The sequence below is a fragment of the Pelophylax lessonae genome, assembly GCF_965119305.1.
Source record: "Pelophylax lessonae genome assembly, chromosome: 3".
Classification (NCBI taxonomy): Eukaryota; Metazoa; Chordata; class Amphibia; order Anura; family Ranidae; genus Pelophylax; species Pelophylax lessonae.
The window spans coordinates 177,633,238-177,661,063 of NC_138770.1; the positions used below are offsets into that span (position 1 = coordinate 177,633,238).

The 27,826-nt window shown below is 44.8% G+C and overlaps 1 protein-coding gene across 1 annotated transcript in view; it reads left to right on the forward strand.

Moving 5' to 3' along the window:
* The window catches only part of RYK (receptor like tyrosine kinase), a 424,049-nt gene that overhangs the window by 376,371 nt on the left and 19,852 nt on the right, over positions 1 to 27,826 (forward strand). Inside the window, exons 12-13 of the mRNA XM_082248811.1 lie at positions 23,223 to 23,332; positions 27,003 to 27,162. Coding sequence (XP_082104937.1) covers positions 23,223 to 23,332; positions 27,003 to 27,162 — 270 coding nt within the window. The remainder of the gene's footprint in view (positions 1 to 23,222; positions 23,333 to 27,002; positions 27,163 to 27,826) is intronic.

Genomic DNA, 27,826 nt, shown 5'->3' on the forward strand with positions numbered 1-27,826 from the left:
AGCGAAGACTGCGAGCGGTATGCGGCGGCGGAGCTTCCTACCGATCGTCTTCGAGCCCCGGCTTCCAACTCCGGCAACGTGACGTCCGCCGGGGGGTGGAACCGGCGGCAAATTCGAATGTAAAACACACCAAACACACTGATACCGTTCAAAATAAAAAAAAATCACATTACATTGCCCCCCAGTGCCCTTTTCTGCAGTTTTACTGTACTTTTTATGTAAATATATGTGTATATATATATATATATATATATATATATATGTGTATATATATATATATATATATATATATACACATACATATATATATATATAATATATATATATATATATAATAAATGTATACAGTTGGTTTGGGCTGCTCATTCACAAGAATTACATGCAAAATAATGGTAACGCTTTCAGCACCTAAAATCCAAAAGAATCATACCGCCAGGGAGGTTAAAGGGCCAGCGCTATAAGTTTTTATGGAGTCCCAGGACAGCAAATTCCCCCCAGCTCTGGTGGAAGATTCCGTTACGCCTGAATCGTTTGTGATTACTGCTGCACTTGCGACTTTAGCGTCCAAAGTGGATCTTTTTGATGTCTGAACGAGCTTCTAGAAAAAAGCCTAGGCTTTCTCACTCTTCTGATTCTGAGCCTGATATGGTTGCCATGGACAGTGTACCCCCTGAAGGGTCTCGGTCCTCTGTCGGAAGGGGAGGCGGAGGATGAGGAGGGGGATGATTCCTCCCCCGGGACGGCCAGAGAACACGCAGCTGTTTCTTCACTTATTAGTTCTGTTAAGGATACACTACATTTAGAGGCTTACACTGGGTAAGCGGTCTTCTTTTGGGCCCCGTAGAACCCAGAAAGCGGCACAGTTGTTTCCTTGTCCCGCTGAGTTTTACGAAACGGTGAACGAACAATGGCGCAATTTGAAGCGCAACCCTTGTGGCTGATTCCGCCCCTCCTGCTACTTTGGAGATGGTGGACCAGATTATTCAGGCTGTTCTATACCTGTGTGACGCAGCCTTGGATGAGGCCCCTTTAGTCTCGCGACTGTCGCGGTGATAATTCGTCGTATGGTATGGCTAAAGAGCTGGTTGGCTGACCAGACTTCCAGGAAGACGGTGTCTGACATCCCTTATGCGGGGAATCGCCTTTTTGGGGACTCCCTGGACGAATTGGTTAAGGTGGTCACTGGGGGCAAGAGCACTCTGCTGCCCCAAGCTCCCAGGGGTAAGTTTTTTCCGCGGTAAGCGGGGCCCTTCCTTTAAACCAAATCAGGGGTCCTTTCGTGCCTTAGAGGCACAGGACAAGGGCAAATCCTTCAAAGGCCATGGTGGCCACAAGAAGCCTTGTGCGGGCAAGTCCAAAGCTGCCCACGCTGGCACGGCGGCCCAGTCAACCTCGACCCGAAGGGACGCCCTCACCCGTTCCAGGGGTGGGGGGACGTCTGCAGGGTTTTCTCGAACCTTGGCTGCTCCGGATTCCGGACAGGTGGGTTCAGGAAATCATTCGATCAGGTTACAAGATCTAATTCCTTTCGCATCCAGCGGACAGGTTCTTTCCCTCAAATCTTCGTTTGACCCCAGATCGTTTGCAAGATCTTCAACGGGCGGTTCAGGATCTCCTCGCCCAGGGGGTGATCGTCCCGGTGCCCGCATCGGGACAGATTTTGGGGGTTTTACTCGAATCTGTTCACTGTGCCCAGAAAGGAGGGGAAGGTACGTCCGATTCTGGACTTGAAGGCTCTGAACCGCTTCGTGTGGGTTCAGAAGTTCCGTATGGAATCCCTCCATTCAGTGGTAGCCTCTCTGAGCCTGGGAGATTTCCTGGCTTCAATCGACCTCAAGGATGCGTATTTGCACATCCCCATATTCGAGGGTCATCAGAGATACCTCCTATTCGCAATCCAGGAGGAACACTATAAGTTTGTGGCGTTACCTTTTGGTCTCGCTTCGGCTCCAAGGGTGTGTACCAAAGTGTTGGCTCCTGTTCTGGCCCTGTTACGGGCGCAGGGAATTGCGGTCTTGGGATACTTGGACGATCTCCTGTTAAGATCGAGTGCCAGCCCGAGTCTGTTGTACGATCTGTCAACTACGGTTCAGACGCTCCAGGAGTTCGGGTGGATCATCAGCGTTCAGAAGTGGACTTCGTCCCGTTCTGTTCGACTCCCTTACTTGGGGATGGTCCTGGATTCCGCCCAAGCAAAAGTCTTTCTGCCGAAGGACAAGCTCCGGACTCTACAGGACGAGATCCGGTCCCTCAGGGACAACGAATCCTCATCGCTCAGGACCTGCATGCGGTCCCTGGGGTTGATGGTGTCGGCCTTCGAGGCCATACCATTTGCACAGTTCCACACACGATCTCTTCAAGCGGAGATCCTGGCCAGATGGGACAGGCATCCTCATTCATTGGAAAGGAGGATATGTTTGAGTCACCGAGTCAGAGAGGATCTTCTGTGGTGGCTCCAGTCTCCGGCTTTGATGGAGGGGAAATCCTTCTGGCCATTGTTGTGGACGGTGATCACCACGGACGCCAGCCTGTCGGGCTGGGGTGGCATTCTGGGCACTCTGTCTGCCCAGGGCACTTGGTCGGAGGAGGAATCCTCCCTGCCAATAAACATCTTGGAACTGCGAGCGATCAGGCTGTGCTTGCTCCGTTGGTCGGATCATCTTCGGGGCCGCCCTGTGCAGGTGCAGAAGGACAACGCCACCGCGGTGGCTTACATAAATCACCAAGGGGGCACCAGGAGTGCCCGGGTGGCCCAGGAAGTGACCAAAATTCTGTCTTGGGCCGAGACGCAGGTCCCGGCGATTTCGGCAGTTCACATTCCAGGTGTGGAGAATTGGCAGGCCGATTATCTGAGCCGCCAGATCCTGGACCAGGGGGAATGGTCCCTACACCCGGAGGTGTTTTTAGATGCTGTGTGCGCGATGGGGATCCCCGGATGTGGATCTGTTAGCATCTCGGCTAAACAACGAGGTGGTAAGGTTTGTGGCAAGAACGTGCGATCCTCTGGCAGATGCCTCGGATGTGCTGGTGGTGCCTTGGAATTGGTATCGCCTGATTTATGCCCCCCGATTCAGTTGTTGTACAGGTTCCTTCGCAGGTTGGTCTCGGAACTAAAGTTGGTGATTCTGGTGGCCCCAGACTGGCCGCGCCAGTCTTAGTACGCGGACATCATACAACTGGTCATCGAGCCTCCCTGGCGGCTCCCGTTACGAGAAGATCTACTGTCTCAGGGGCTGATCTTCCATCCTGCTTTACAGTCGCTGGCTTTAACGGCATGGCTGTTAAAACTCAGGTCCTGAGAGATCGGGGTCTCTCGTCTGCGGTCATTCCTACCCTGCTCAAGGCTAGGAAGGCCTCGTTAGGTAAAATCTATTATCGTACCTGGAAGGCTTATTTTGCCTGGTGTGAATCCAGGGGCGTCCATCCTCGCTCTTTTTCAGGGGCGAGGGTCTTGGCCTTCCTGCAATCTGGTGTGGACCAGCGTCTTGCGCTGACCACGATTAAGGGTCAGTTGTCTGCACTGGCAATCCTTTTCCAGCGCCCCTTGGCGTCAAACTCTTTGATACGCACCTTTATTCAAGGGGTGCGTCATTTGGCTCCTCCTCGGAGAGCACCTTTACCTCCTTGGGACTTGAATTTGGTCCTGTCCGTTTAGCAACGTCCTCCCTTTGAGAACATCAGGGAGATTCCTCTGCCTGTGCTGTCAAGGAAGGTTGCCTTTCTGGTGGCGATCACATCTGGCCGCAGAGTGTTGGAGTTGGCGGCCCTGTCTTGCTGCTCTCCTTGCCTGGTTGTTCATAAGGATAAGGTGGTCTTGTGACCTCACCAATCTTTTCTTCCTAAGGTAGTATCCGATTTTCACCTTAACGAGGATATTGTCTTGCCTTCGCTGTGTGCGAATCCTCAGCATCCTAAGGAGTTTGCTTTGCATTCCTTGGATGTAGTCCGGGCGATCAGGGTGTACCTGTCGTCTACTGAATCCTTCCGTAGGTCGGATTCTCTTTTTGTCCTTCCCGAGGGCCCTCGGAAGGGTATGGCTGCGTCTGCGGCAACCATTTCAAGATGGATTAGACAGACAATTGTGCAGGCCTACTCGATTAGGGAATGGGTACCGCCCTTCCCTGTCAAGGCGCACTCTACCAGAGTGGTGAGTGCGTCCTGGGCCTTCCGGCATCAAGCTTCGGTGGCCCAGGTGTGCAAGGCAGCGACTTGGTCGTCCGTGCACACCTTTTCCAAATTTTACAAACTTGACGTTTTGGCATCGGCAGATGCCTCCTTTGGCCGCAAAGTCCTGTGCGTGGCCGTGCTTTGAGGGGGACATGGCGTTTACCTGTCCCTGTCTGTTGGGGTTGTTTCCCCCTTTGTTGATTTGCTTTCCTGGGTTTGTTGCTCCTGTTGACATTTCTTGTTACCCAGAGTTTACCTTTCTGGTTTAGATAAGGTTTAAGGTTCCTTTCTCTGACCTGGGTGCTGCTTTGCCTTTGTGACGGTTGCGCTTCCCAACCCTCATGTCTACACTGCTTTGGGACATCCCATTGGTGAAGACTAAATGAGGGGCGGCGACTGTCAGAGGATGTAAGAAAAAACTGAATTTTTGTAAAATCTTACCGTAAAATTCCTTTCTCTGAATCCTCGGACAGTCGCCGCTCCCACCCCTCTTTTGTGGAGTTTTTGGACTCTATCTACTGCTTGCTACCAAACTGAGTTGGGAATGCTGATAGCAGAGGGGTATTGGACCAGTGGGACAGCCCCCTACAGGTGTGTCTATGCAAATTGTTTGTGGTTTTAACAAGTCTTATGCCTAGCTTGCCCCTGTGGATAAAAGGTCAATACCCATTGGTGAAGACTATATGAGGGGCGGCGACTGTCAGAGGACTCAGAGAGAGGAATTTTACGGTAAGATTTTACAAAAATTCAGTTTTCTCTGATGTTCATTGATGAACACAGCACCCACCCCTCTATTGAGTCGGGTTGTTTTTCTTCTGACACTGCTTGCAACTAAACTGAATGCCTACAGCAGGAAGTGGGAGTATACCCCCTGGGACTGACCCATAGGCATGGTAAGGCTTTTTCCTGCCTAGTGTCCTACTCCTGTAGGGGTCTTCATAACCCAATGGTCAAGAAGATTCTGGCGCTGTGTCCATCCATGAACATCAGAGAAAATGATTTTATGGTAAGACAAAAATCCAATTATTTCATTCTGCTTCTCAAATGCTGGCTTTAACAGTAATGGCTGTTGAAACCCTAATCCTAAAGAATATGATTTCGAGATCATAACTCCTGGTGCTCTGTACCTCACAGATCAAACCCCCCCCCCCCCTCCTCCGTACTTATTAAAAACGTTGGGTTTTAATAACTTATAAGGTTACCTTTCTGGTAGCCTTTATATATGTTAGACATGATTTTTGAGTTTGCAGCTTTCTTGTACAGAGCCTTTTCTTGTTTTGCATAAGGACAAGAAGTTTGAGGTAAATATCTTTTTTCTATGGTGTTCTTTTCTGTCTTCATGAGGGGCATTGACTTGCATTCTTTGTCTTGCTCTAAAACATGGCAAGGCGATTGTCCTACGTTGCCTGGATGTGGATAGGACTGTTGTGGTTTACCCAGCAGCCACAGCCTCTGTTCACAAGACTTGCGTCTCTTAAAATAACATTGGCCTACATCACTTTGTAACAGGTCAAAAACCCAAAACATTTTGAGCTTTTTTCAGCCTAAGAAAAAACAAAGCGGTCAATTATCCATGCCCATTGATTGTTTTCCTGTCTTGTTTAGACAAGCTGTTTGAAAATAAATGTAGTGATGATTGGTGATTTTAATGGGTGAAAATATAAAGCTTGACAGTGTAAAAATTAATATATGAATTCTGACTTGTTCCCTTGTCCAGATCAGGGAGTCTCTCATCTCAACTCTTGTCTTTATGGAAAAGATCTTCACTTGCCAACTTGTTAAGGAAAATGTTAGCAGGAGGATGTGAGCTGCAGTCTCGGGAGATAGCGGAGGAATTTGTGTGTGTTTTTGTGAAGATAATCTTCTGTGGAACTGCCAGGTGTAATATCTACTATATACGTACCATTCATGTATGAGGTGCTTCCAGACCTGCCATGAGACAATAATAAATTCCCAAATAATTGTATGTTTGTAAGTTTTATACTCGCTACCCTTCAGCTTGTAAAGAAAGGAATGCCTAGGTACATGATTTTTGAGTCTAGTGCGTCAGTCATGTTTCTCACAGTTTGTGCAATGATGAGCACTGTTCTCATACACTCATATTAAATGCTCAAAGCTTGCATTTCCTATCCATTGATGATCGGCAGTCACCAAATTTATGCACAATTCAACCTGGTTTAAACAAATATGCAGTGGCTATTACAGATACATTTTTTTTTAAAAAAAATACAATTTCTAGTGATTAAAAAGAAACATGCAATCTTTTTATTTTTTACTATGCATATAAAATAAAATTATTTTATCAGTGGGTTTTAACATGTTTTACTCGTGACACTGATGCTACAGTGCATTATGAATTTTCACAGATTTTAACTAATCTCGAAGATTTTTTTTGTTTTACAACCTGAAAGAGAAATACATAATGAGCTAGTATGCATCGCATACTAGCTCATTATGAAATACTTACCTTAGAACGAGCCCCCGCCGTGGCGTCCGCTCACCTCTATGACGGGCGACATGTCTAGTCGCCCATCTTCCGGGATCGCGGCATCCGGCCATCTGATTGGCCGGAGCCGCCGTGACGTCACTCCCGCGCACGCGCGTGGGAGCCGACAGTCACGGCACGGGGCTCTGAAGGAACGGCACGAGCGGCCGTTCCTTCATAGCGCATGTGCCAGTGACGTCACTGGATGCATCGAAGGTAAATATCTCCTAAACGGTACAAGTATAGGAGATATTTACAGTACCTATAGGTAAGCCTTATCATAGGCTTACCTATAGGTACAACTTGCAGAGGAGGGTTTACTTCCTCTTTAAGAACAGAGGCATAGAGAGCAAAGACGGAGGTATCCATTACTCCTTTGGCTCAGTCTTCGGTTTGTTACTTGAGCTAGAGTTTTTGAACTCTGTAAACTTACATCAGCAAAACAGTTTGTGAATCTCCACCCTGCTTGAAATAAAATAAGTCAGCAGCTACAAATACTGTAGCTGCTGACTTTTAATATAAGAACACTCACCTGTACGAGGTCGAGCTTCGTCCTCACCCAAACTGGTTATTCATGGGAGCTCGGGTCCCCAGCACCAGCATATTTACTGTGGGCCACTGGCTGTGACTCCTTTCGGCTTCTCAGCCCACTGCACATGCAAGAGCCATGCTGTGCATTGTGAATGGTCCTGCAGCCTTCTTGGACCTGTGACACGTCCCAGAAGGTTGCAGGAGGGGAGGACAACTTACTGTGGATCGTCACAGCCATCTGACAGGAAATGAGTGGGTACCTGTCAAAACCACTTTTTAGAGTGAAGTTCTGCTTTAAGATTAGGAGATTGCAGAGGGTGCAGCATCGCAGAGGGCACAGAGAAAATCCTGGCAGCATGCTGTAGCTGATGGCGGCCATTTTTTCTTAGTCTGGCTGGTCTCTGGTTGGCGGCCATATTTATGTAGCCCGATGCCATGGAGGCCATTTTCCCTTAGTCTGGTCTCCAGTCCAGTAGATGCTAGAGACTACCAAAGTCTTGTGGGGATACCGAAGCTCCTCCTCTATCTTTTTAGTTTCCTCCTCCTCAGTTTCCTCTTCCTCCTCCTCAGTTTCCTCTTCCTCCTCCTCAGTTTCCTCTTCCTCCTCCTCAGTTTCCTCTTCCTCCTCCTCAGTTTCCTCTTCCTGTGTCCGGGACATATGAACAGGGATGGTGTCCATGGTGATGCTGGGTCCGAATTCTCGGGGCTCCTCCGATCAGTAGGGTGAGTCCTTGGGGGGTCCCTGTTATCTCTCTCTCTCTGCTGAAAGGTACCCTGAGCCTTGGGGAGATCCTTTAGTGGTGCCAAAAGATCGTTTTTGTACTACAAGGTCCCTCAGGGTCACATCTCCCCCCACTGAACCCCTCATGGAAGTGGCAGGTTCCTCGGAAACCCCAGCTTCCCATGGTTCCACTGACTGTGGTCCTGCAGTCCTTAGTGTCCTGGATGGAAGTGGCGTGTGGGCAAAAGCCTAGGAGGAAGTGTCCCCCGCCTTTCCCAGCTCAGTCTGTCTCATCTGATTCTAAACCCGATGCCACCATGGATGCGGCCCGTCCAGGGGGGCTTAATATCACACCCCCAGATCCATCCGATAGGGAGAATGATTAATCCGTGGTCGCAGCAGCGAATGAAAAAGTGCTGGTAGATGCACTTATCACTGCAGTGCGTGCGACTTTAAAAATGGAGGACGCGGCTGATGTAGCCACAGACTTGGCTTTGTCGTTTGATATGCATAAGTCACCTCGCACTCCAAAGGTGTTTCCTTATGTGCCTTATTTTGACAGGTTTCCCTGATAGGAATGGGAACAACCAAAATTACTCTTTGTGGTCCCCAAACGTTTTGCAGTACATTACTCTTTTGAGGAGACACTTTTAAAAAAGTGGACTAGTCCACCATTGGTGAACCCTCCTTATTCCAGATTGAATAAAGCAACCATGATCCCAGTAGAGGAATCCCTGTCCTTTAAGGACCTGGCTGACATTAAAGTGGAGGCTGTGGCACGCAGCATGTTTACTATTGCTGGCTCGACATTGCCGACAGTCTTTGCCTCAGCTCTGGTGTCTCAGACCCTAACTGAATGGGCCAAGCTTTTGCGCCAGGGCCTAGGGGGTGAGCAGGTCCCTGCTGCCTATGTTGATTTAGCAGTCCAGTTGGTCCATGGCCTGCAGTTTATTTGTGATGCAGCTTTGGCTACAGCTCCTGTGCTTTCCAAACTTTTTATTTCAGCTGTGGTAATTAGGCTCGTGCTGTGGCTTAAGAATTGGTCGAGAGACCAAGCCTCTAAGAAAGCTCTCATCTGCCCTTTCAAGGCGATCGCCTGTTTGGGGCTACCCTGGATGACATCATTAAGGGTATCACATGGGGACTTCCTGCCATAGTCTAGGAAAGGGAAGGAGCCTTGTTGAAGATGGGGGGGTCCCCCTCAGCCCATAGAAAATTATTTTGTGCTTCTGGGACAGAGACTAAGGTAAATAGATTGTTTGAATCTTCCCTGGGAGTTGCCAAGCAACCTTGGTCTGGTAAGCCTAGAGCTAGCTTTTCCGGACTCGCAGACAAGACCCCTTCAGCATGAAGGTGTGCACTCACCCATTATTGGGGTGGAGGGACATCTTCGCTGGTTTCCGGCCCCATGGACTTCTTTCGTGAGCCTCAAGGAGATCCGCAAAGTTTTTTCTTTTTCAGGTTTTTTAGGTCCTGAGTCGCTTTGTGCGGATTTATTTCCTGCAAAGGTTTGGGTGATGTCCAAACTACCTAAGGTCCCCCCTATCCCTTTCCAGGGAATTTAATTACCTAGGTCTGATTTAAATTCTGACCAGGGTGGTCCTTCCTCTGGACTATCTTCAGGAACCACAGGCCATGATTCACCGGCTTCTGTCACACAGACAGTTCTGCGACACACAGACACTTCGGCGGTTCCTGCATGGAATCAAGGGCTAGTTTCTTCCAATTAGTCTACTGGCCATAAACGTCCCTTGGGGGCTATCTCCCAGAGAAAACCAGTTGTCCCAAGGGCTGATTTACCATCCTGCTTTACAGTCTCTGGTTTTAATGGCTTAGCTATTGGAAGCCAGGTACTGAGGGATAGAGGTTTGTCTAGATCAGTGATCCCTATTATGGTGAAGGCGAGGAAGTCATCTTCCGGCAAGATATACCATTGTACGTGGAAAGCGTACGTTTCTTAGTGTGCGTCTATTTGCACTCAGCCTTTATCCTTTCCTGTGGCTTGGACCTTAGCATTTCTTTATTGGGGCATTGAGCAGAAGTTGGCCTTGAGTACCATCAAGGGCCAGGTGTCTGCCTTGGCAATCTTCTTTCAGCGACCCCTAGCCACTGTTTAGTTCGTACCTTCTTTTGCTGCCATGGGATTTCAATTTAGTGCTTTTGGTTCTCCAGAAACCTCCATTTGAGGAGATTCTCTTGCCTACGTTATCCCAGAAGGTGGCATCCTTGGTGGCTATTACCTCCGCTCGTAGGGTTTCGGAGTTGGTGGCATTATCCTATAATGGTCCAGAAGGATAAAGTGGTTCTTCGTCCCCGTCCATCATTCCTGCCTAAATTAGTCTCTGACTTCCATTTACAGTGGGTACGGAAAGTATTCAGACCCCCTTAAATTTTTCAGTCATTGTTATATTGCAGCCATTTGCTAAAATCATTTAAGTTCATTCTTCTTCCTCATGAATGTACACATAGCACCCCATACTGACAGGAAAACACAGAATTGTTGACATTGTTGCAGATTTATTAAAAAGGAAAAACTGAAATATCACATGGTCCTAAGTATTCAGACCCTTTGCTCAGTATTTAGTAGAAGCCCCCTTTTGATCTAATACAGCCAGGAGTCTTTTTGGGAAAGATGCAACAAGTCTTTCACACCTGGATTTGGGGATCCTCTGCCATTCCTCCTTGCAGATCCTCTCCAGTTCTGTCAGGTTGGATGGTAAACGTTGGTGGACAGCCATTTTTAGGTCTCTCCAGAGATGCTCAATTGGGTTTAAGTCAGGGCTCTGGCTGGGCCATTCAAGAAGAGTCACGGAGTTATTGGGAAGCCACTCCTTCGTTATTTTAGCTGTGTGCTTAGGGTCATTGTCTTGTTGGAAGGTAAACCATCGGCCCAGTCTGAGGTCCAGAGCACTCTGGAGAAGGTTTTTGTCCAGGATATCCCTGTACTTGGCCGCATTCATCTTTCCCTCGATTGCAACCAGTCGTCCTGTCCCTGCAGCTGAAAAACACCCCCACAGCATGATGCTGCCACCACCATGCTTCACTGTTGGGACTGTATTGGACAGGTGATGAGCAGTGCCTGGTTTTCTCCACACATACCGCTTAGAATTAAGGCCAAAAAGTTCTATTTTGGTCTCATCAGACCAGAGAATCTTATTTCTCACCATCTTGGAGTCCTTCAGGTGTTTTTTAGCAAACTCCATGCAGGCTTTCATGTGTCTTACACTGAGGAGAGGCTTCCGTCGGGCCACTCTGTCATAAAGCCCCGACTGGTGGAGGGCTGCAGTGATGGTTGACTTTCTACAACTTTCTCCCATCTCCTGACTGCATCTCTGGAGCTCAGCCACAGTGATCTTTGGGATCTTCTTTACCTCTCTCACCAAGGCTCTTCTCCCCCGATAGCTCAGTTTGGCCGGACGGCCAGCTCTAGGAAGGCTTCTGGTCGTCCCAAACGTCTTCCATTTGAGGATTATGGAGGCCACTGTGCTCTTAGGAACCTTAAGTGCAGCAGAAATCTTTTTGTAACCTTGGCCAGATCTGTGCCTTGCCACAATTCTGTCTCTGAGCTCTTCAGGCAGTTCCTTTGACCTCATGATTCTCATTTGCTCTGACATGCATTGTGATCTGGAAGGTCTTATATAGACAGGTGTGTGGCTTTCCTAATCAAGTCCAATCAGTATAATCAAACACAGCTGGACTCAAATGAAGGTGTAGAACCATCTCAAGGATGATCAGAAGAAATGGAAAGCACCTGAGTTAAATATATGAGTGTCACAGCAAAGGGTCTGAATACTTAGGACCATGTGATATTTCAGTTTTTCTTTTTTAATAAATCTGCAACAATGTCAACAATTCTGTGTTTTTCTGTCAGTATGGGGTGCTATGTGTACATTCATGAGGAAGAAGAATGAACTTAAATGATTTTAGCAAATGGCTGCAATATAACAAAGAGTGAAAAATGTAATGGGGTCTGAATACTTTCCGTACCCACTGTAAATGAGGACATTGTGTTGCCTTCCCTGTGTCCCAAGCCTGCTCATCTTAAGGACTTTGCCTTGCACACCTTGGATGTGGTTTAAGCGATTCACATTTATCTTGCAGTTATGGAGTCTTTTTGGAGGTCACTCAATTTTTGTGGTTACACAAGGACCAAGGAAAGGGCTAACCACTTCTTCGGCTACCATCTCCAGATGGATCAGACAGATGGTAACTATTAAAGGTCAGGTTCCTCCTTTCCCTGTCAGGCGCATTCTACTCGGGCGCTGAGTACTTCTTGGGCCTTCCATCATCAAGCATCAATATCCCAAGTTAGCAAGGTAGCCACTTGGTCATCGGGGCATACTTTTACGAAATTCTACATAGTAGATACTTTGGCATCTGCTGATGCTTCTTTTGGCAGCAAAGTTTTGCAGGCTGCTGTTTTAAAATGGGCTGTTCCCTCTTGAGGGTTTTTTTTCTTTACGTATTTATTTTTCAGATGGGGCTCCTGTGACCCGGTTAAGTCTCCTGTGTCCTGGTTAGGGCTCTTATGTTTAGCCTTGGGTTATTTTCCCGATACCCAATTTTCCTTTTGGCACTGCTTTTGGACGTCCTAGTAGTTATGATTTATGGAGCACTGTGTCCATCAATGAACAAAAGAGAAAATGGGATTTTTGTACTTACCGTAAAATCCATTTCTTTGAGTTCATAGACAAGACACAACACCCATCTCTCTAATGAGTTTTTGATACTTCTAATACTGCTTGCTACTAAACTGAATAACTAGAGCAGAGAGGGGGTTATATACCAGCTGAGGATGGCCCATGGGTGTAGCCAGGTGTTTTTTGTTTTGCCTAGTCCTACTCCTGGAGGAGGCAATATAACACCGTAGTTATGATTTATGGAACTCTGTCCATCGAACTCAGAGAAATGAATTTTACGGTAAGTACAAAAATCCAATTTTTTGGCTTAAATGCTTTAAATGTTACAGTTGCTGCTTTTAACGTTCTTAGCACATTTAAAATTCATATACTGTAAATGTTAATCCATGTAAATATCATACCTAATTGTTGTATACAGTTACACCTTTGCCCAATTTTTGAATCCATTATCCTATTACATTCCTTCTGGAGGAGCAATTAACTTTGACTTGCCAAACTAATATATTGCAGTGTTGTCCATTAATACGTTACTAAAGGGATGGTTTAAATAGCTCTGCATTATTATTTCTTGTCCATGTTAAAGTGATCTTTTTTTTTTTTCTTCCCTCTACTTTGCTTGGTATCAATTAACTTTAGCTGCTTCATCTAGTCTGGTTTATCACAATGGAGGAATGGCTATGTTTACTGTTGGATATAGAGAAAGCATGTCTTTTTGTTTCATGTAGTACTCCATGTTTCCCTTCCTTATAGATTACATAGCTGTCTGACAACCTTTGCTAATGTGCATTTACTGGCAGCCGTCCAGAAGCTGTTCAAGGGCATTAGATCACTAGTACAATTATTTTAGTCTCTCCTCACTAGTGTTTCCACTGCTTAAAAAGAACTGAAGCATATGTCATAGTTGAGATTTTTTTTTTTTTGCAGCTTTTAGCAAACCAAAGATGTTCATTGACCGCGGTACTGCAGTTATATGTTTAGTGCAGTCAGAGTTAATGGGGAAAATTATGTATTTTCAGCAAGCACGTGCTTTAGGTTTTTTGGGGTTTTTCAGAAAAAAAACATAGACCAGAAGATGGTGGCATAGGGAAAATCTAATATAAGAACAGAAAAATAATTGTAAAAACAATACAAAATACCAATGTTTACACATTAAAGTTGTAATGAACGATGATATGTACAGTACATATTCAATCCTGGCTAAACTTTCTAACTTGACAGAAATAAATCCTACTTCATAAGAAAAAAATAAACACTTGAAAGAATTGCCTATCCGGTATAACATACATAATTAGGAATGCAAAGACGCCATGCTGTTACTTAACCAGCTGAAGTATATTGTGTATTGTAGCCAATCAAAGCGTCACAGGTAGAAAGAGGGGCGAAGGAATTGATCTGGTGGATGAAGGTTCCCTCCTATAATGCTTTTGCCACCAATACAAAAAATATACAGGAAAATGGTGAAGAGAAAAGAATAGAGGAATAGCGTGGAGAGATGAGCTTCAAGACCAGAATGTGTGAAGCTTAAAATTAAAGAAAATGGAAGAGAAAGTTGAAGGAAGTAAAAGAGCGAAAAAGGATGGGGGGGCCGGTAAAGGGAGGGGGGGGGGGTTAAGAATTCGGGCCAGGTAGAGCGGAGGAGGAAAGTGTTGATGTAAACAGAGGATTTTTACTCCAAAAGAGAGGTAGTGAGGTTTATTCTAACCTCCAGAAACATCAGCAAGAAGTGAATTGGGGTATTGGAGTAAAAACAGGCTATATGATAGGGGAGTTAGTCATAATATCAGAGTATTTCTGAAAGTGAAACCAGCAAGCCCAGGCCTGGTTGAAAACAGTCTGTCTTCAGGTGTTCCATTTCTGCGTCTCTGTTCAGTCTCAAAAGTGTTTGCCTTCATGCATTATTTGCATTAAGGTAAAAAAAAAAAAATTCCCAACTAGTTGCTCAATCACCCACGCCCCACCGCTCACCCCTCTCCCTGGTCTCACAGTAGACTCTGAGAGCAGCAGGAGCCCCAGGCTGCTTCTATTGTCTGTCATATACTTTGTGGGTTGGGGCCGGGGGCATGTATGAGCTGTGCTGTGTGTCTTTATGGACGAACACAGCCCACCTCAGGAGCGCACCAGCACCTGTCAGCACAGGGCTTGCTAAGGGGGCACTCAAAGGAGGGAGGGGCAGACAGTGTCGGCAGGGGACTCTTGAAGAGTAGGGAAGTATAATATAATTTTATTTGTAAAAAATTGCCTTTACAACCACCTTAATTTATTTTTGTGACTTTCATAATTTTTACATGGTTGCTTAAGTACTGTTTATCAAATGTTGAGAGACAGGGTGGATTAACTATTACAATGCCTTGATAAGTGTATATATACTCTTAACAATTCAGTTTCCTTGTTTGGTTATATCACAGTGCCAATAATTCCTGTTTGTTTAGCCAGAAGTCTTGTCAGCTGATCTCAACTTATCTAATCTGTTATGTTTTTCTGGCATGTTCCCCAACTCTCTAAGGATGGAGGGGACTAGTGCATGTTTTAAAAAGCCCTCACTGGACCCCACTAATCATAACCTACGTCTCATCTCCTTACTTCCCTTTTTCCTCCAAACTCCTTAAATGTCTGATCTACAACTGAGAGAGCGACCATCTGACTGAGAACAAACTTCTTTATCCCCTTCACTCCGGATTTCGCCCTCAGCACTTAAACTCACAAACTATCTACTAATAGCTAAAACCAATGGACGCTATTCTGAACTTCTCCTGCTTGACCCCTCTGCTGCCTTTGATATGGGGGACCCCGCCCCCCTCAAACTCCAATCATTTGGTCTCCATGACTGTACTCTTCGCTGGTTCTCAACCTATCTATCCCATCGCACCTTCAGTGTCACTTAAAATTCTACTCTCTCCTTTTCTCTTTACCTTTCTCCGTCACGGTTCCCCTAGGGTTATGTTCTTGTACTTCTCCTATTCTCAATCTACATCTCCTCCCTGGGTAAGTTGATTGCCTCCAATGGCCTTCAATACCATTTCTACGCTGATGAGACCCAAATCTATCTCCCCACCCCTCAGCTCACTTCATCAGTCTCCTCACACATCACTGATTTTCTAACAAATGTCAGCCTGGATGTCGCACCACTTCCTTAAACATAACCTGTTTAAAACTGAATTCATAATTTCCTCCCCCCATGCACCCCTTCCCCTGCTTTTTCTGTCAAAATTAACAGCACAACTATCAACTCATCCCTGCACTCCAAAGGTGTGACCCTGAACTCTGAACTATCCTTGCGGCCCCACATCTATTCACTGTCCACAGCTTACTGCCTTAACCTCAGCAACATCTTCAAGATACGCCCCTTCCTAACCAATTAAACCACAAATCTGCTAATTTACTCTCTGGTCATCTCCCACCTCAACTACTGCAGCTCCCTCCTCATTGGATTGCCTTTTCATAGGGGGTATCCCCCCTTCAGTCCATCATGAATGCTGCTGCCAGGCTCATCTACCTTACAAACCGCTCAGTCTGCTACCCCACTCTGCGATCCCTCCACTGGCTTCTGCTCACCCACTAATAAAATTCAAGATACAACCACCTGCAAAGCCATCTACAACTCTCCCTCAGCTACATCACTAATCTAGTCTCAAAATACCAACCAAATTGTTCTCCTCGTTCCTCCAAAGACTCCCTGCTCCCTTGTCACCTCCTCCCATGCTCGCCTCCAGGACTTCGACAGAGCCTCTCCCATCCTCTGGAACTCCCTACCCTAATCTCTGACTATCTCCTACTCTGTCCACTTTCAGGCAATTTCTGAAAACTCATCTCTTCAGAGAGGCCTATCCTGTCCCCACTTAACAACTGTACATATATTTTTTGCATCAGCCCCCCCCCCCCCCCCCCCCACAGCTATTACCTTTTGCATGTCTTGACCCTCCCTCTTAGATTGTAAGTTCTAATGAGCATGGCTTTCTGATTCCTACTGTATTAAGCTATATTGTAATTGTACTGTTAGCCCTTATGTTGTAAAGCACTGTGCAAACTGTTGGTACTATAAAAAAAAAATATCCTGTATAATAATATAAATGAAGGAAGCGCAGAGGGGAATCTTCTGTAGTCTTGTCCTGTTTCTTTTGTTCTCACACAGTGGGATTAGCAAGTGTTGTCATCCTAGGATAAGAAGGGTTTTACTGGAAGAATCACCTTTAAAATCATAGTAAAGTCAGGTTTTTTTTTTTAAATCTGCTGACAGGCAGGGTTTTTGTAAGAGAAGAGACCAAAATCGTCTCCTGGCTGTCAGCGATAATGTGATTTAAGCTGCACATGCGCAGCTCATATCACATTTACGGCTTACCCAATGTGCCGCGTTGATATAACTTGCATGCACGCGAGTGATGTCCCTGCAGCCCAGCCATTCAAGCGGCCGAAGATAGAGAACCTGGAGGGAAAACGGAGCAACGGTGGGATGTGCCAAGGACCAGAGGGAGCTGTAACAGCCTGTGGAGGGCTCCATTTTCAGGTAAATTTGTCATGATGTGCTAGTATGTGGTGCATACTAGTACATTTTGGCTTAAACCCGCAGGGGAACCATCATTTTTATTTTGAAAACAAATCATTACCACTTTAGGGTTTAGGGTTTTTATCTACCGGTTATTATGCAATTCCTTTAACCATCAACCTGGCCTGGACCTTTTTTGTGTTTGTACCTGATCTTAAAGTGTTACTAAACCCAGGACCCTGCATTTACTATATATCTGGTTATAGTTTTAGTAAATATAAACTTCTCAATACCTTTTCTCTTCATCAGTACATAACAGTCCTGTGACTTCTATTAGTGTCTGGTTAAAGGAGGAGTTTTCATTTTACTCTGACTGTCCTATGAGGCTGCAGGACCCCCGACCCTCTGTCTGCACAGTATTAATTGGCCCTGTACTGATCAAATGCACTCACAAGGCAAAAAAAAAAACTCTCTAGCCATACACACCAAACTGAGCATGTGCAGAATGACTCCAAAGGCTCTGTACTATCAGGAAATGGGTTGGGTACATTGGCAGAAGGGGAGGATCAGAGAAGACGGGATCAAACCGCCTTTTTACACAATGCAGAGGATTTTAGGTTCCACAGTGAGATTAACGAGCATTCTTTACTGCATATACAGACTGATTTTTCTGTTATGGGTTTAGTAACATTTGATTTATCCTGTGTTTTGTAAGTATTTTCAAAAAAGTTTTAGGCTGAAAGCTTACTTTAATAACATCAGGCCTGCCCATAGGAACCCTGTTGTGGCAGGTTGGGAGCTGTCTAGCCATTGCGGGCTATGTTCTTTTACCACTCTGTCCACATTGACAAGATGGCAGGCACTTGTGACTACAGGTGTACATTGTGAATTTGCCAATTACAAGCCAGTTTGCTCCGACATCAGGGACGAATGGTTTATCAGAACAAAGAGAGCCAAGGAAGAAAGTATTGCAATAACCAGGCTGTTTTACTGCAGCTACCATGCAAACCTTTCCATAACATTAAAAATACATTTTTTAAGACTTTTCCTGCTACTTTCAGTCACCAACCTAATGCAAAATTGATGACTCTTAATAGAGCACTTGTAACTCCTGAGTCTTTTACACAAAACTTCTGCAGCTTATCTGAAAATATTGGAAGAATGCACAGTCCAGTGAAGTTATGTGACACAACATTTAATGCATGATGAAGTGTATGACCAATTTGCAATTCAGGAATGTGGAAGTCAAATATTTGGATATGCTATGTTGCTTTTAACAACCTAGTTATATGGTTGTTGGGTAGATTCCTGAAGCCCTGAAGAGGCAGGGTCTTGCTTTGGGGCTTTAGGGCGCAATGTGGAGTCACAGTATTTGTGGCGAATCCTGTGCCTCTAATCAACAGGGAATCCCTTCCATCAGACAGCCCATTGCTGGCCGAACAAATTTAAAAACCCTTTCCTACCAGTTGCCGATTTATAAACTGTCCTAATAGACATGTGGTTAAGCGGGTTTTGAATTCCCATTCTAGTCTTTGGCAATGTAAAATTTGCTTAAAGTGATACTAAATGTTATCCATTATCTTCTTAAAAAATAACCCATACACATCACTTCCTAATGGCCCAGTAATCTGTTTTTCATGAAGTAATTTCCTACAGTTTGTTTTTATGCCTCCTTGTAATGTCCCCCCCCCCCCCCAAATATTCTTCTGTTTTGTTTGGATCCAGCAGTGCACCTGTGTTGTTGTGGTCATGTGCACTGCTCTGTGCACATTACACATCCCATAGTTGTTGAACCATCTCAGGAGCGAGCAAGAGAAGCTGGCTACGTACCTTTATACCAGTGGTCCATAGACCAGTTGCTGACCGGGCCGCACAGCAGGAGATGAGTGGCGACCATGGTCCGCACAGCAGGAGATGAGTGGCGACCATGGTCCGCACAGGGTTACCACAGACCGCATTAGTCGCTCACCTTGCCTGTGTGTTCTCTACCGGCTCCTCCGCCCACCTGGCCGATGATATCCTCCACTCAGCAGGGCAAGGGGTGGGAGGAGCTGCAGATTGGAATGGAGAGCCAGGAGAGAACAGACGTTTTACAGCCTCGGCCCTGCTAAAGGTAGGAGTTCTGTGCAGGGGAGGCAGAGATCAGAATAGGAGGGGGGGGGGCTATGTGATGGGCACACTTCAGGGACACGCTGTGATGTTGGAGGCTGTGAATGCTCAGGGCCCTGTAATATTAAGGGCACTGCACTAAAGAGGGGCACTGTGATCATTACATTGCCCCTTTACAGTGCAGTCCCCTTTATATCACAGCCCCCCTTTACATTACAGTGCCCCCTTTATAAAGTATTCACTGTTACATTCATGTAATGTGGAGTTCACATTAGGGGGACTGAGGACAGACTCTGTGAATATCTTTAACCCTTTTTTTTTTTTTGGTGTCACTTTAAAGCACGTAAAATGCAGGTAATAGAGGTCAAATACACCTGTCAGTGAATTCCGAATCAACATAGCAGCCTGATGCCATACTTTTATGCCATGCATGAAGCTCATCGGCACAGGCCCTGCCACTTCTAGCGTAAAGTCCTAGTTTTTAATGTTCTTGTACATTAAAAATAGAGATGCAGAGAACTGTCACGTCAGGCTCATACAACTCCTCATTTTAGCAAAGTTTGTGTGAAGCAGTTGTATATATAAATACCTGGCATATGCATCTGGCTTATTTTGCGTTTACTTTCCTTATCTGTATTCAGCACCGGGCTACACTTCTATAATATTTCTTCTCATTTATAGTTATTGCTTTTTACCACCTATGGTTTATGTTTGGTGTGCTTTGTAAAAGTTTTACCTTTATCCCGTTAAATCTTTGAGCCTGCCTGTACAAGTCGGTCATTTTGTGTGCTCCGGTGGAATGTGCTTTCTTCATTATCTCGTCACACTATGCTCACCAAGAAAAATCATTGCAGCTTTTAGCAAAGGCAATTGAAGGCCATCATCAATGTCTGTCGAGTTTATTGAAACTGTTGCATACTACATTCTGCAATAGAGTGTTTACCATGTAGTTTTCTTTTTTTTTTAGTTTTATATGTATATATATATATATATATATATATATCTCATAAAAGTGAGTACACCCCTCACATTTTTGTAAATATTTAATTATATCTTTTCATGTGACAACACTGAAGAAATAACCCTTAGCTACGATGTAATGACTGTACAGCTTGTAGAACAGTGTCAATTTGCTGCCCCCCTCCCCCCCCCCAAAATAACTCAGCACACAGCCATTAATGTCTAAACCGCTGGCAACAAAAGTGAGTACATCCTAAGGGAAATTGTCCAAATTGGGCCCAATTAGCCATTTTCTCTCCCTGGTGTCATGTGACTCGTTAGTGTTATAAGGTCTCAGGTGTGAATGAGTAGCAGGTGTTAAATTTGGTGTTATCGGTCTCACTCTCTCATACTGGTCATTGGAAGTTCAACATGGCACCTCAGGACAAAGAACTTTGAGGATCTGAAAAAAAAAATTGTTACTCTACATAAAGATTGTGTAGGCTATAAGAAGTGTGCCAAGACCCTGAAACTGAGCTGCAGCATGGTGGCCAAGACCATACAACGGTTTAACAGGACAGGTTCCACTTAGAACAGGCCTTGCCATGTTCGACCAAAGAAGTTGAGTGCCCACTTTTGGCCCAATTTGGACATGTTCACTTAGGGGTGTACTCACTTTTGTTGCCAGCAGTTTAGACATTACTGGCAGTGTGCAGAGTTATTTTGATGGGGACAGCAAATTGACATTTCAAAAAAATGTATGCTCACTACTTTACATTGTAGCAAAGTGTCATTTCTTCAGTGTTGTCACATGAAAAGATATAAAATATTTACAAAAATGTGAGGGGTGTACTCACCTTTGTGAGATACTGTGTGTGTGTGTATATATGTATATATTATATATATGTGTGTGTTTATCTTTTTTTTTTTTTTTTTACTTTTTGAAAACGTTTTAAAGTAGTTACGGTGGTCCTCTCCTTGGCATATTTGTTGATAGGAAAGATTCAAATGCAGTCAAGTAAAGGTCTTTGTTGCAGCAACTCCAGCAGTGTGTAGGTCAGTAGCTGAGCATAGCTGTAAATTAGCCCCCCCCCCCACTAATTTAACACAACTAGAGGATGAGGAAATTAAATGGAATCAGTATACAAAGGTTTACTTCTTCTGAGAGATATTAAAGGAACACTCTAACCACCATGACCACTTCAGTGATTTGAAGTGGTCATGGTGGTAGGAGTCTGAAACATTGCACATGCTGGGATATTTACAGTTATGTGCTGGGGGCTAGTTGTACCTCTAGCACATGTGACTTAGGCAGCCAGAAAATATCATGTCCTTATTCATACATGTAAGAACAAGGACATGACCTATTATGACAAAACACAACTAGTTATTAAAAAACATATTGCAACAATTTACACACACTAATGCGCATACCTTTAATACATATTTTGCAGACTGCTGGCAGTTACTGCTGGGGGGTACTGCTGGTCATGACGTTGGGTACTGCTGGAGGAAGCAGCGGCTGCAGTAGAGAGCAGAGCCACTGCTTCCTGTATGACTCCTGTCACAGGCGGAGTACATTTCATATCACTTCCCCTGTGACAGAGCCAGAACTATACAGGAAGCAGTGACTCTGTCACTGACTGCAGACATGCTAAGTCTCCCGCATCAGCCGGGAGATCGCACAGCACTTGCAGCCTAGTGCGTGCCCATCCAGTGCAGCCTAAACAGTGCCCATCCAATGCAGCCTAGTGCATGCCCATCCAATGCAGCCTAAACAGTGCCCATCCAATGCAGCTTCACCAGTGCGTGCCCATTTTATGCAGCCTGATCAGTGCCCATCCAATGCAGCCTGACCAGTGCATGTCCATCCAATGCGGCCTGACCAGTGCATGTCCATCCAATGCGGCCTGACCAGTGCATGTCCATCCAATGCGGCCTGACCAGTGCATGTCCATCCAATGCGGCCTGACCAGTGCATGTCCATCCAATGCGGCCTGACCAGTGCATGTCCATCCAATGCGGCCTCACCAGTGCATGTCCATCCAATGCAGCCTCACCAGTGAATGCCCATCCAATGCAGCCTCACCAGTGAATTCCCATCCAATGCAGCCTGATCAGTGTCCATCCAATGCAGTCTGCAATGAAGAGAGAGGAGAGCCGCTGGATTACAAAGCGGGGATCTCCCGCTTACCCGACGACCGCATTCATGCGATGTCCTGTCTCCTGGACCGGCTCCTATGATAGATGTCACCAATGTTCTATCATAGGAGTCGGTCCAGGAGGCGGGGCTTCGTATGACAGTGGCAGATCCCCGCTCTGTTTGTAATCTGGCGCTCCACCCACCCCCTCCCCTTCCCTCCGAGGCAGCCTCTGCCTACAGTTAGTTGGAAGCCGCTGTGGCCGTGCCCCTGACTCGAATTCCTTCCCAAGCAAAAAATAATAATTTGTCAGGGGGCTGTATGGCCTGTGGTTCCGGGCCACAGGTTGGACATACCTGCTATAGAGTATCTCCTGTAGCTATGTTATCCAATGCAGCTCCTGGTAATCATGGCGCACACATGAGTTGTAGCTACTGTATTCAGCATTTCAACCAGTAGAAGCAGCAACTCCTTTGACCAGCTACAAATCGCCAGAGCAGTTGGATTCAAAGCTGTTACAGAAAGAAAGTTGTTAGTGATACAGAAAGAAAGTTGTTAGTGACATGGTCCCTAGTTTTGAATTAAAGAATAACATTTTCAGCAGCTGGATGATGCCTCCTATTGTTTTTAAGATTATAGGGCAAAGCCATAATCCTTAAGTCCATCCAAATGCCTAAACCTGTTTATACTCGGCTTGTTTACCTGAGCCATTTTGGTAGAGAAGCATAGTAGAGAGTAGAGAGCCTGAATAAAGAAAGTGTAGTTTCCTTTGCATACATGCATTATTCTAAAAAGGTGTTCCACTTTCCCACCCCTTATAGATGGAAGTTTATACTCCCCTTTCCTTCTGGGAGGTTTTACAACTATGCATTTCAGCTGTGTGTTTAGCTATCGGTTTATTTTACATATATGTGAATTTATGTCATAGCACGTATAGCAGTTTGCAGTAGTGCTCCTGGTTACTTCATGGCTACATTCCTCAATTTTTGTTTCGCTCTCTTATCTTTAGGCAATTTCCCAGCAAGATCTTGTGCATATGGCAATACAGATAGCCTGTGGGATGAGTTACTTGGCCAGACGAGAAGTTATCCATAAAGACCTTGCTGCTAGGAATTGTGTGTAAGTGATTCTCAGGGCTGATGTCGTTAAACGTGTACACTTAACATACATTATTATGTGTGAAGTATTAAGCATAACTAATTCAGGAAAATAATGGTAAACTGCATTGATGATTTATTTCCAGCAAGGTTGCACCCAGGGAAGGGACAATGGACTGTAAATGTTAAAAGTAAACCCATGAGTGTACATATGGGGGACTACCTGTACGGTTTATTAAAAAAAAAAAAAACATTAGGACTATGGAGTTTCATTGCTTGCCCTTTCTCCTTAAAATACTAGTTGTCAGTACTTGGAGGCACTGACCTACCACAGGTGTGGAGGTCAGGATGTCTGACTTCCATCTCTCTTTGGTTGCTATATGCTTGTTTTAAGTTAGTGACTCTAAGTGTTAAGGTCAAAGACAGCCAAACAGCTAGCATTTTCTGGAGCTAGGTCATCAGTGGCAGCCCATGTTGCCTCTTAAAGTTGCAGGCTGTAGGGCTGTGATCATAATCTTGGTCCTGGCCTTTACGGACTAGTATATCGCTGAAAAGGAATAAGAAAGCATGCTGTGTCAGTAATTGTGAACTCCCACCCAGCATACTTTGTCTCAACTCAGTGACTCATTAGATTTTGAAGTCAGGGCAAGGATGAGAGCCCAGAGCCTGTACCTGTACAGGAAATGTGTAGTGGTAGCTCCCATATTTCTATCCTCACAGGTTCCCTTTAAAGCAAAGATTTTTCTTTTAACAGTTCTGCAAGCCCCAAAGGAAACATTACTGCAACCCACTTCTAACATAACAAAAGCAAAGGTCTAATGTAGGAAAGGGCTGACATTGCAATGTGTATAGCAGTAACAAAGGCTTACCTAAACCATATCCCAGACCTTTTTGGTAAATATGAAATACCTCATGTAGTCATTACATGTTAGCCGAGTACTCCGGGGTTTAAAATGGCTGCTTCACTGTTGTGCTGTACTGTCCTGCATATCAACAATTCAAATTACTTAGGGATGACTAAATGGGGCTGATTTTAATACAGGATTTCAGAATGTTCGTACAATAACATTTGTGAAGATTGTCTTAAATTATCCATTTATCTATTGTCCGTCAACAAGACACAGCCTCATCTCCATGAGCTGAGTGGGTTTATGCTCCTCCGATCAGGAGTAGTCTAGGCATAAAAAAATTTGGATACACACACCCAGGGGGTGTCCCTCTCGGCATGAACACCCCCCCCCCCCCCCCGCATGACTCAGCACATCAGTTTCTGATGTGTAACAAAAATAACCGCGCTAAAAACAGAAAATTCAATGCAAGTGAAAAAATTTAATTAGATTAAAGCTGCAGCTACAGTGGGAAACATCAAGGGGTAACAAATAATATAAATAAAGCTGCGCTAAAAATGATACATGTAATAAAACAGTTATACCTCAAAATAGCATCAAACAAATGTGAAAGTGATCAAATTAATAGTGCAATCAAACAGATGAATAAGAAGGGGACACCCCCTTAACCAGTGTAAATAATGACTCTCAAATGAAAATAAAGAGTCCATTGAGAAATAAGAGTCCAAATGGTGTGTATAATGTTAATGTTACAAAGAAACAGAATCCTCCACCGATAAGTAAAATTTTCTTCCACCGTGGTAAGGTGCAAAAATCACGCTAATGCGCTTACCGAATGGAAGCTGTAATCGGGCATAAATATGAATCATGAGAGATACATCCAGTCAGCTCAACCAGGACCCTTGGCACCTCCACTCCAGGTCAGCAAGATGGTATACACCGCGGTATAGAGAACCCGGGCAATCCACAATTCAGCAGTTAGCATGAAAAGATAATAGCCACCATAGTGAAGTATGTAAAAATAGACATTTATTGTTAAAAGGTAGAAAACTCACATATATTTAAAGGAACAGCGCTTGTAATCGGCGGGACACCCAGAAAGACATCATCTATGACGAAACGCGTCGGAAAGGCGTGCTAACGTCACCACGTGATACCAAGTAGTCGGCGGCTGTGTTCTCCGGATCCCACCGATTACAAGCGCTGTTCGTTTACATATATGTGAGTTTTCTACCTTTTAACAATAAATGTCTATTTTTACATACATCACTATGGTGGCTATTATCTTTTCATGCTAACTGCTGAATTGTGGATTGCCCGGTTTCTCTATATCGTGGTGTATACCATCTTGCTGACCTGGAGTGGAGATGCCAAGGGTCCTGGTTGAGCTGACTGGATGTATCTCTCATGATTCATATTTATGCCTGATTACAGCTTCCATTCGGTAAGTGCATTAGCGGGATTTTTGCACCTTACCACGGTGGAAGAAAATTTTACTTATCGGTGGAGGGTTCTGTTTCTTTGCACCATTATACACACCATTTGGACTCTCTTATTTCTCAATGGACTCTTTATTTACTTAAATTTGACAGTCATTATTTACACTGGTTAAGGGGGTGTCCCCTTCTTATTCATCTGTTTGATTGCACTATTTGATCACTTTCCCATTTGTTTGATGCTATTTTGAGGTATAACTGTTTTATTACATGTATCATTTTTAGCGCAGCTTTATTTATAACATCAGTTTCTGAGTTGGCGTTGTCCTGTCCACCTTATTTGGTGGTCCACAGGGATAAAGTGGTCCTCCGACCTAAGGTTTGGCTGCGACCATTTCGAGATGGAACAGGCAGACTGTTGTTCAGGTTTATTCAATTAAGGGTCAGGTTCCTCCTTTCCCTGTGAAAGCGCATGCTACTAGAGTGCGGAGTGCCTCTTGGGCGTTTCGCCATCAGGCCTTCGGTTGTTTTTGTAAGGCGGCGTACACCCCTTTACCAACTATTACGGGGTGGATTTGTTGGCATCTTCCCGCAAAGTTTTGCAGGCTGCTGTTTCGTGAAAGAATGTTATTTTGCTATTCTCTTGGGGGGTCTTTTACCTGGGTGAGCTCCTGTTGTTTGGTTGAGCTCCATGTTGCCCGATTGGCTACGTTTTAGCCTTTTGGAGTTGTCACTGTCTGGTAGCGTTTTCCCACCCCTCATGCCTTTACTGCTTTGAGACATCCCACTCAGCTCATGGAGATGAGGCTGCTTCTGTCGACGGACAATAGAGAAAATACGATTTTTGTAAGATCTTACTGTAAAATCTTTTTTTCCGATGTCTGTCGACAGATGCAGCACCAGCCCCTCTGTTTGGGGTTTAGTTCTTTGTTCTCACTGCTTTAAACAAAACTGATGTACTGAGTCATGCAGGTGGGTTTATGCCGAGAGGGACAGCCACCTGGGTGTGTGTATTAAAAATTTTTTATGCCTGGACTACTCCTGATGGGAGGATCATAAACCCACTCAGCTCATGGAGATGAGGCTGTGTCTGTCTACGGACACCGGAGAAAAAGATTTTACAGTAAGATCTTACAACAATCGTATTATTTGTGAAAAGAAAATCTTGGTTTACTACTTTCATCTGTTGGATTGGATAAATTAAGTGAATATCCATACAATTTTTATTTTATGAACATTCTCAAATCCTTAAGTAAAGTATCCTTAAGTACACTAAATGAAGAAGAAGAGGGCCGCGACACATCTCGCCTCTTATGTAGACATTCTGCCATCTACACTTTTAGTTCAAGAATCAGGAGTTTTTATTTATGGAATATACACTTTGACCTGCTTTTGCCAATTTCTCCAGGATTGATGAGTCTCTTCAAGTGAAGATTACAGATAACGCACTATCCCGTGATCTCTTCCCTATGGATTACCATTGTCTTGGAGACAATGAAAACCGTCCGGTACGATGGATGTCTCTTGAGAGTTTGGTTAACAAGGAGTTCTCCAGTGCTGGTGATGTGGTGAGTCTTGCCTTTTTCAGTAAATGTTATTTAATGTTTAGATGGTTTAGCTAACATACATTAATTAAAATCTCTTTTTTTTGGAAACTGGTCTGATATGAAGGCCAGGCTGACAACCGTGTACTATGGTAACGTACTGCTGTGCATTGCATCCCTGAAAAAGGGGTTAGGTGTGCTTTTAACCACACTGGGGTGCGCTGGCAGCCTGAATGCAGTGCCTTAATACAGCACACCCCGAGAGATGTGAACCCGGCCCAAATCTTTGTGTGGCCTGTAGAAGGCTCCACAGTCACAGTGAGTGTGGTTGAAATCTGGTAACAAAATGGCAAGTTTTGCTAGAGTAGGTTCAGTGGCCTGTACAAATCTTTCCAAACTTTGAAACCAGCTCTAAAACATTGCTACCCAATGTCATGCTGTTTTTCTTTACCATTTTTATTAGAACCTGGAGTTTTGCTTCAAACCAGCCCTCCACTTTAACCCCTTTACATCCCCAGAGTAGCAATTGATCAGTAGTCTCTTATATTTGTCTATATCTTTGGCAATATGCACACAGTACCTTCCAGTTAATTATGATGAGATAAATGCCAAGAACTAGAAACTGCTTTTCAGCATGTTTGTAATGGGACTAAACGGTCTGACTCAGCACCTGGATGTTTGTCTCAAA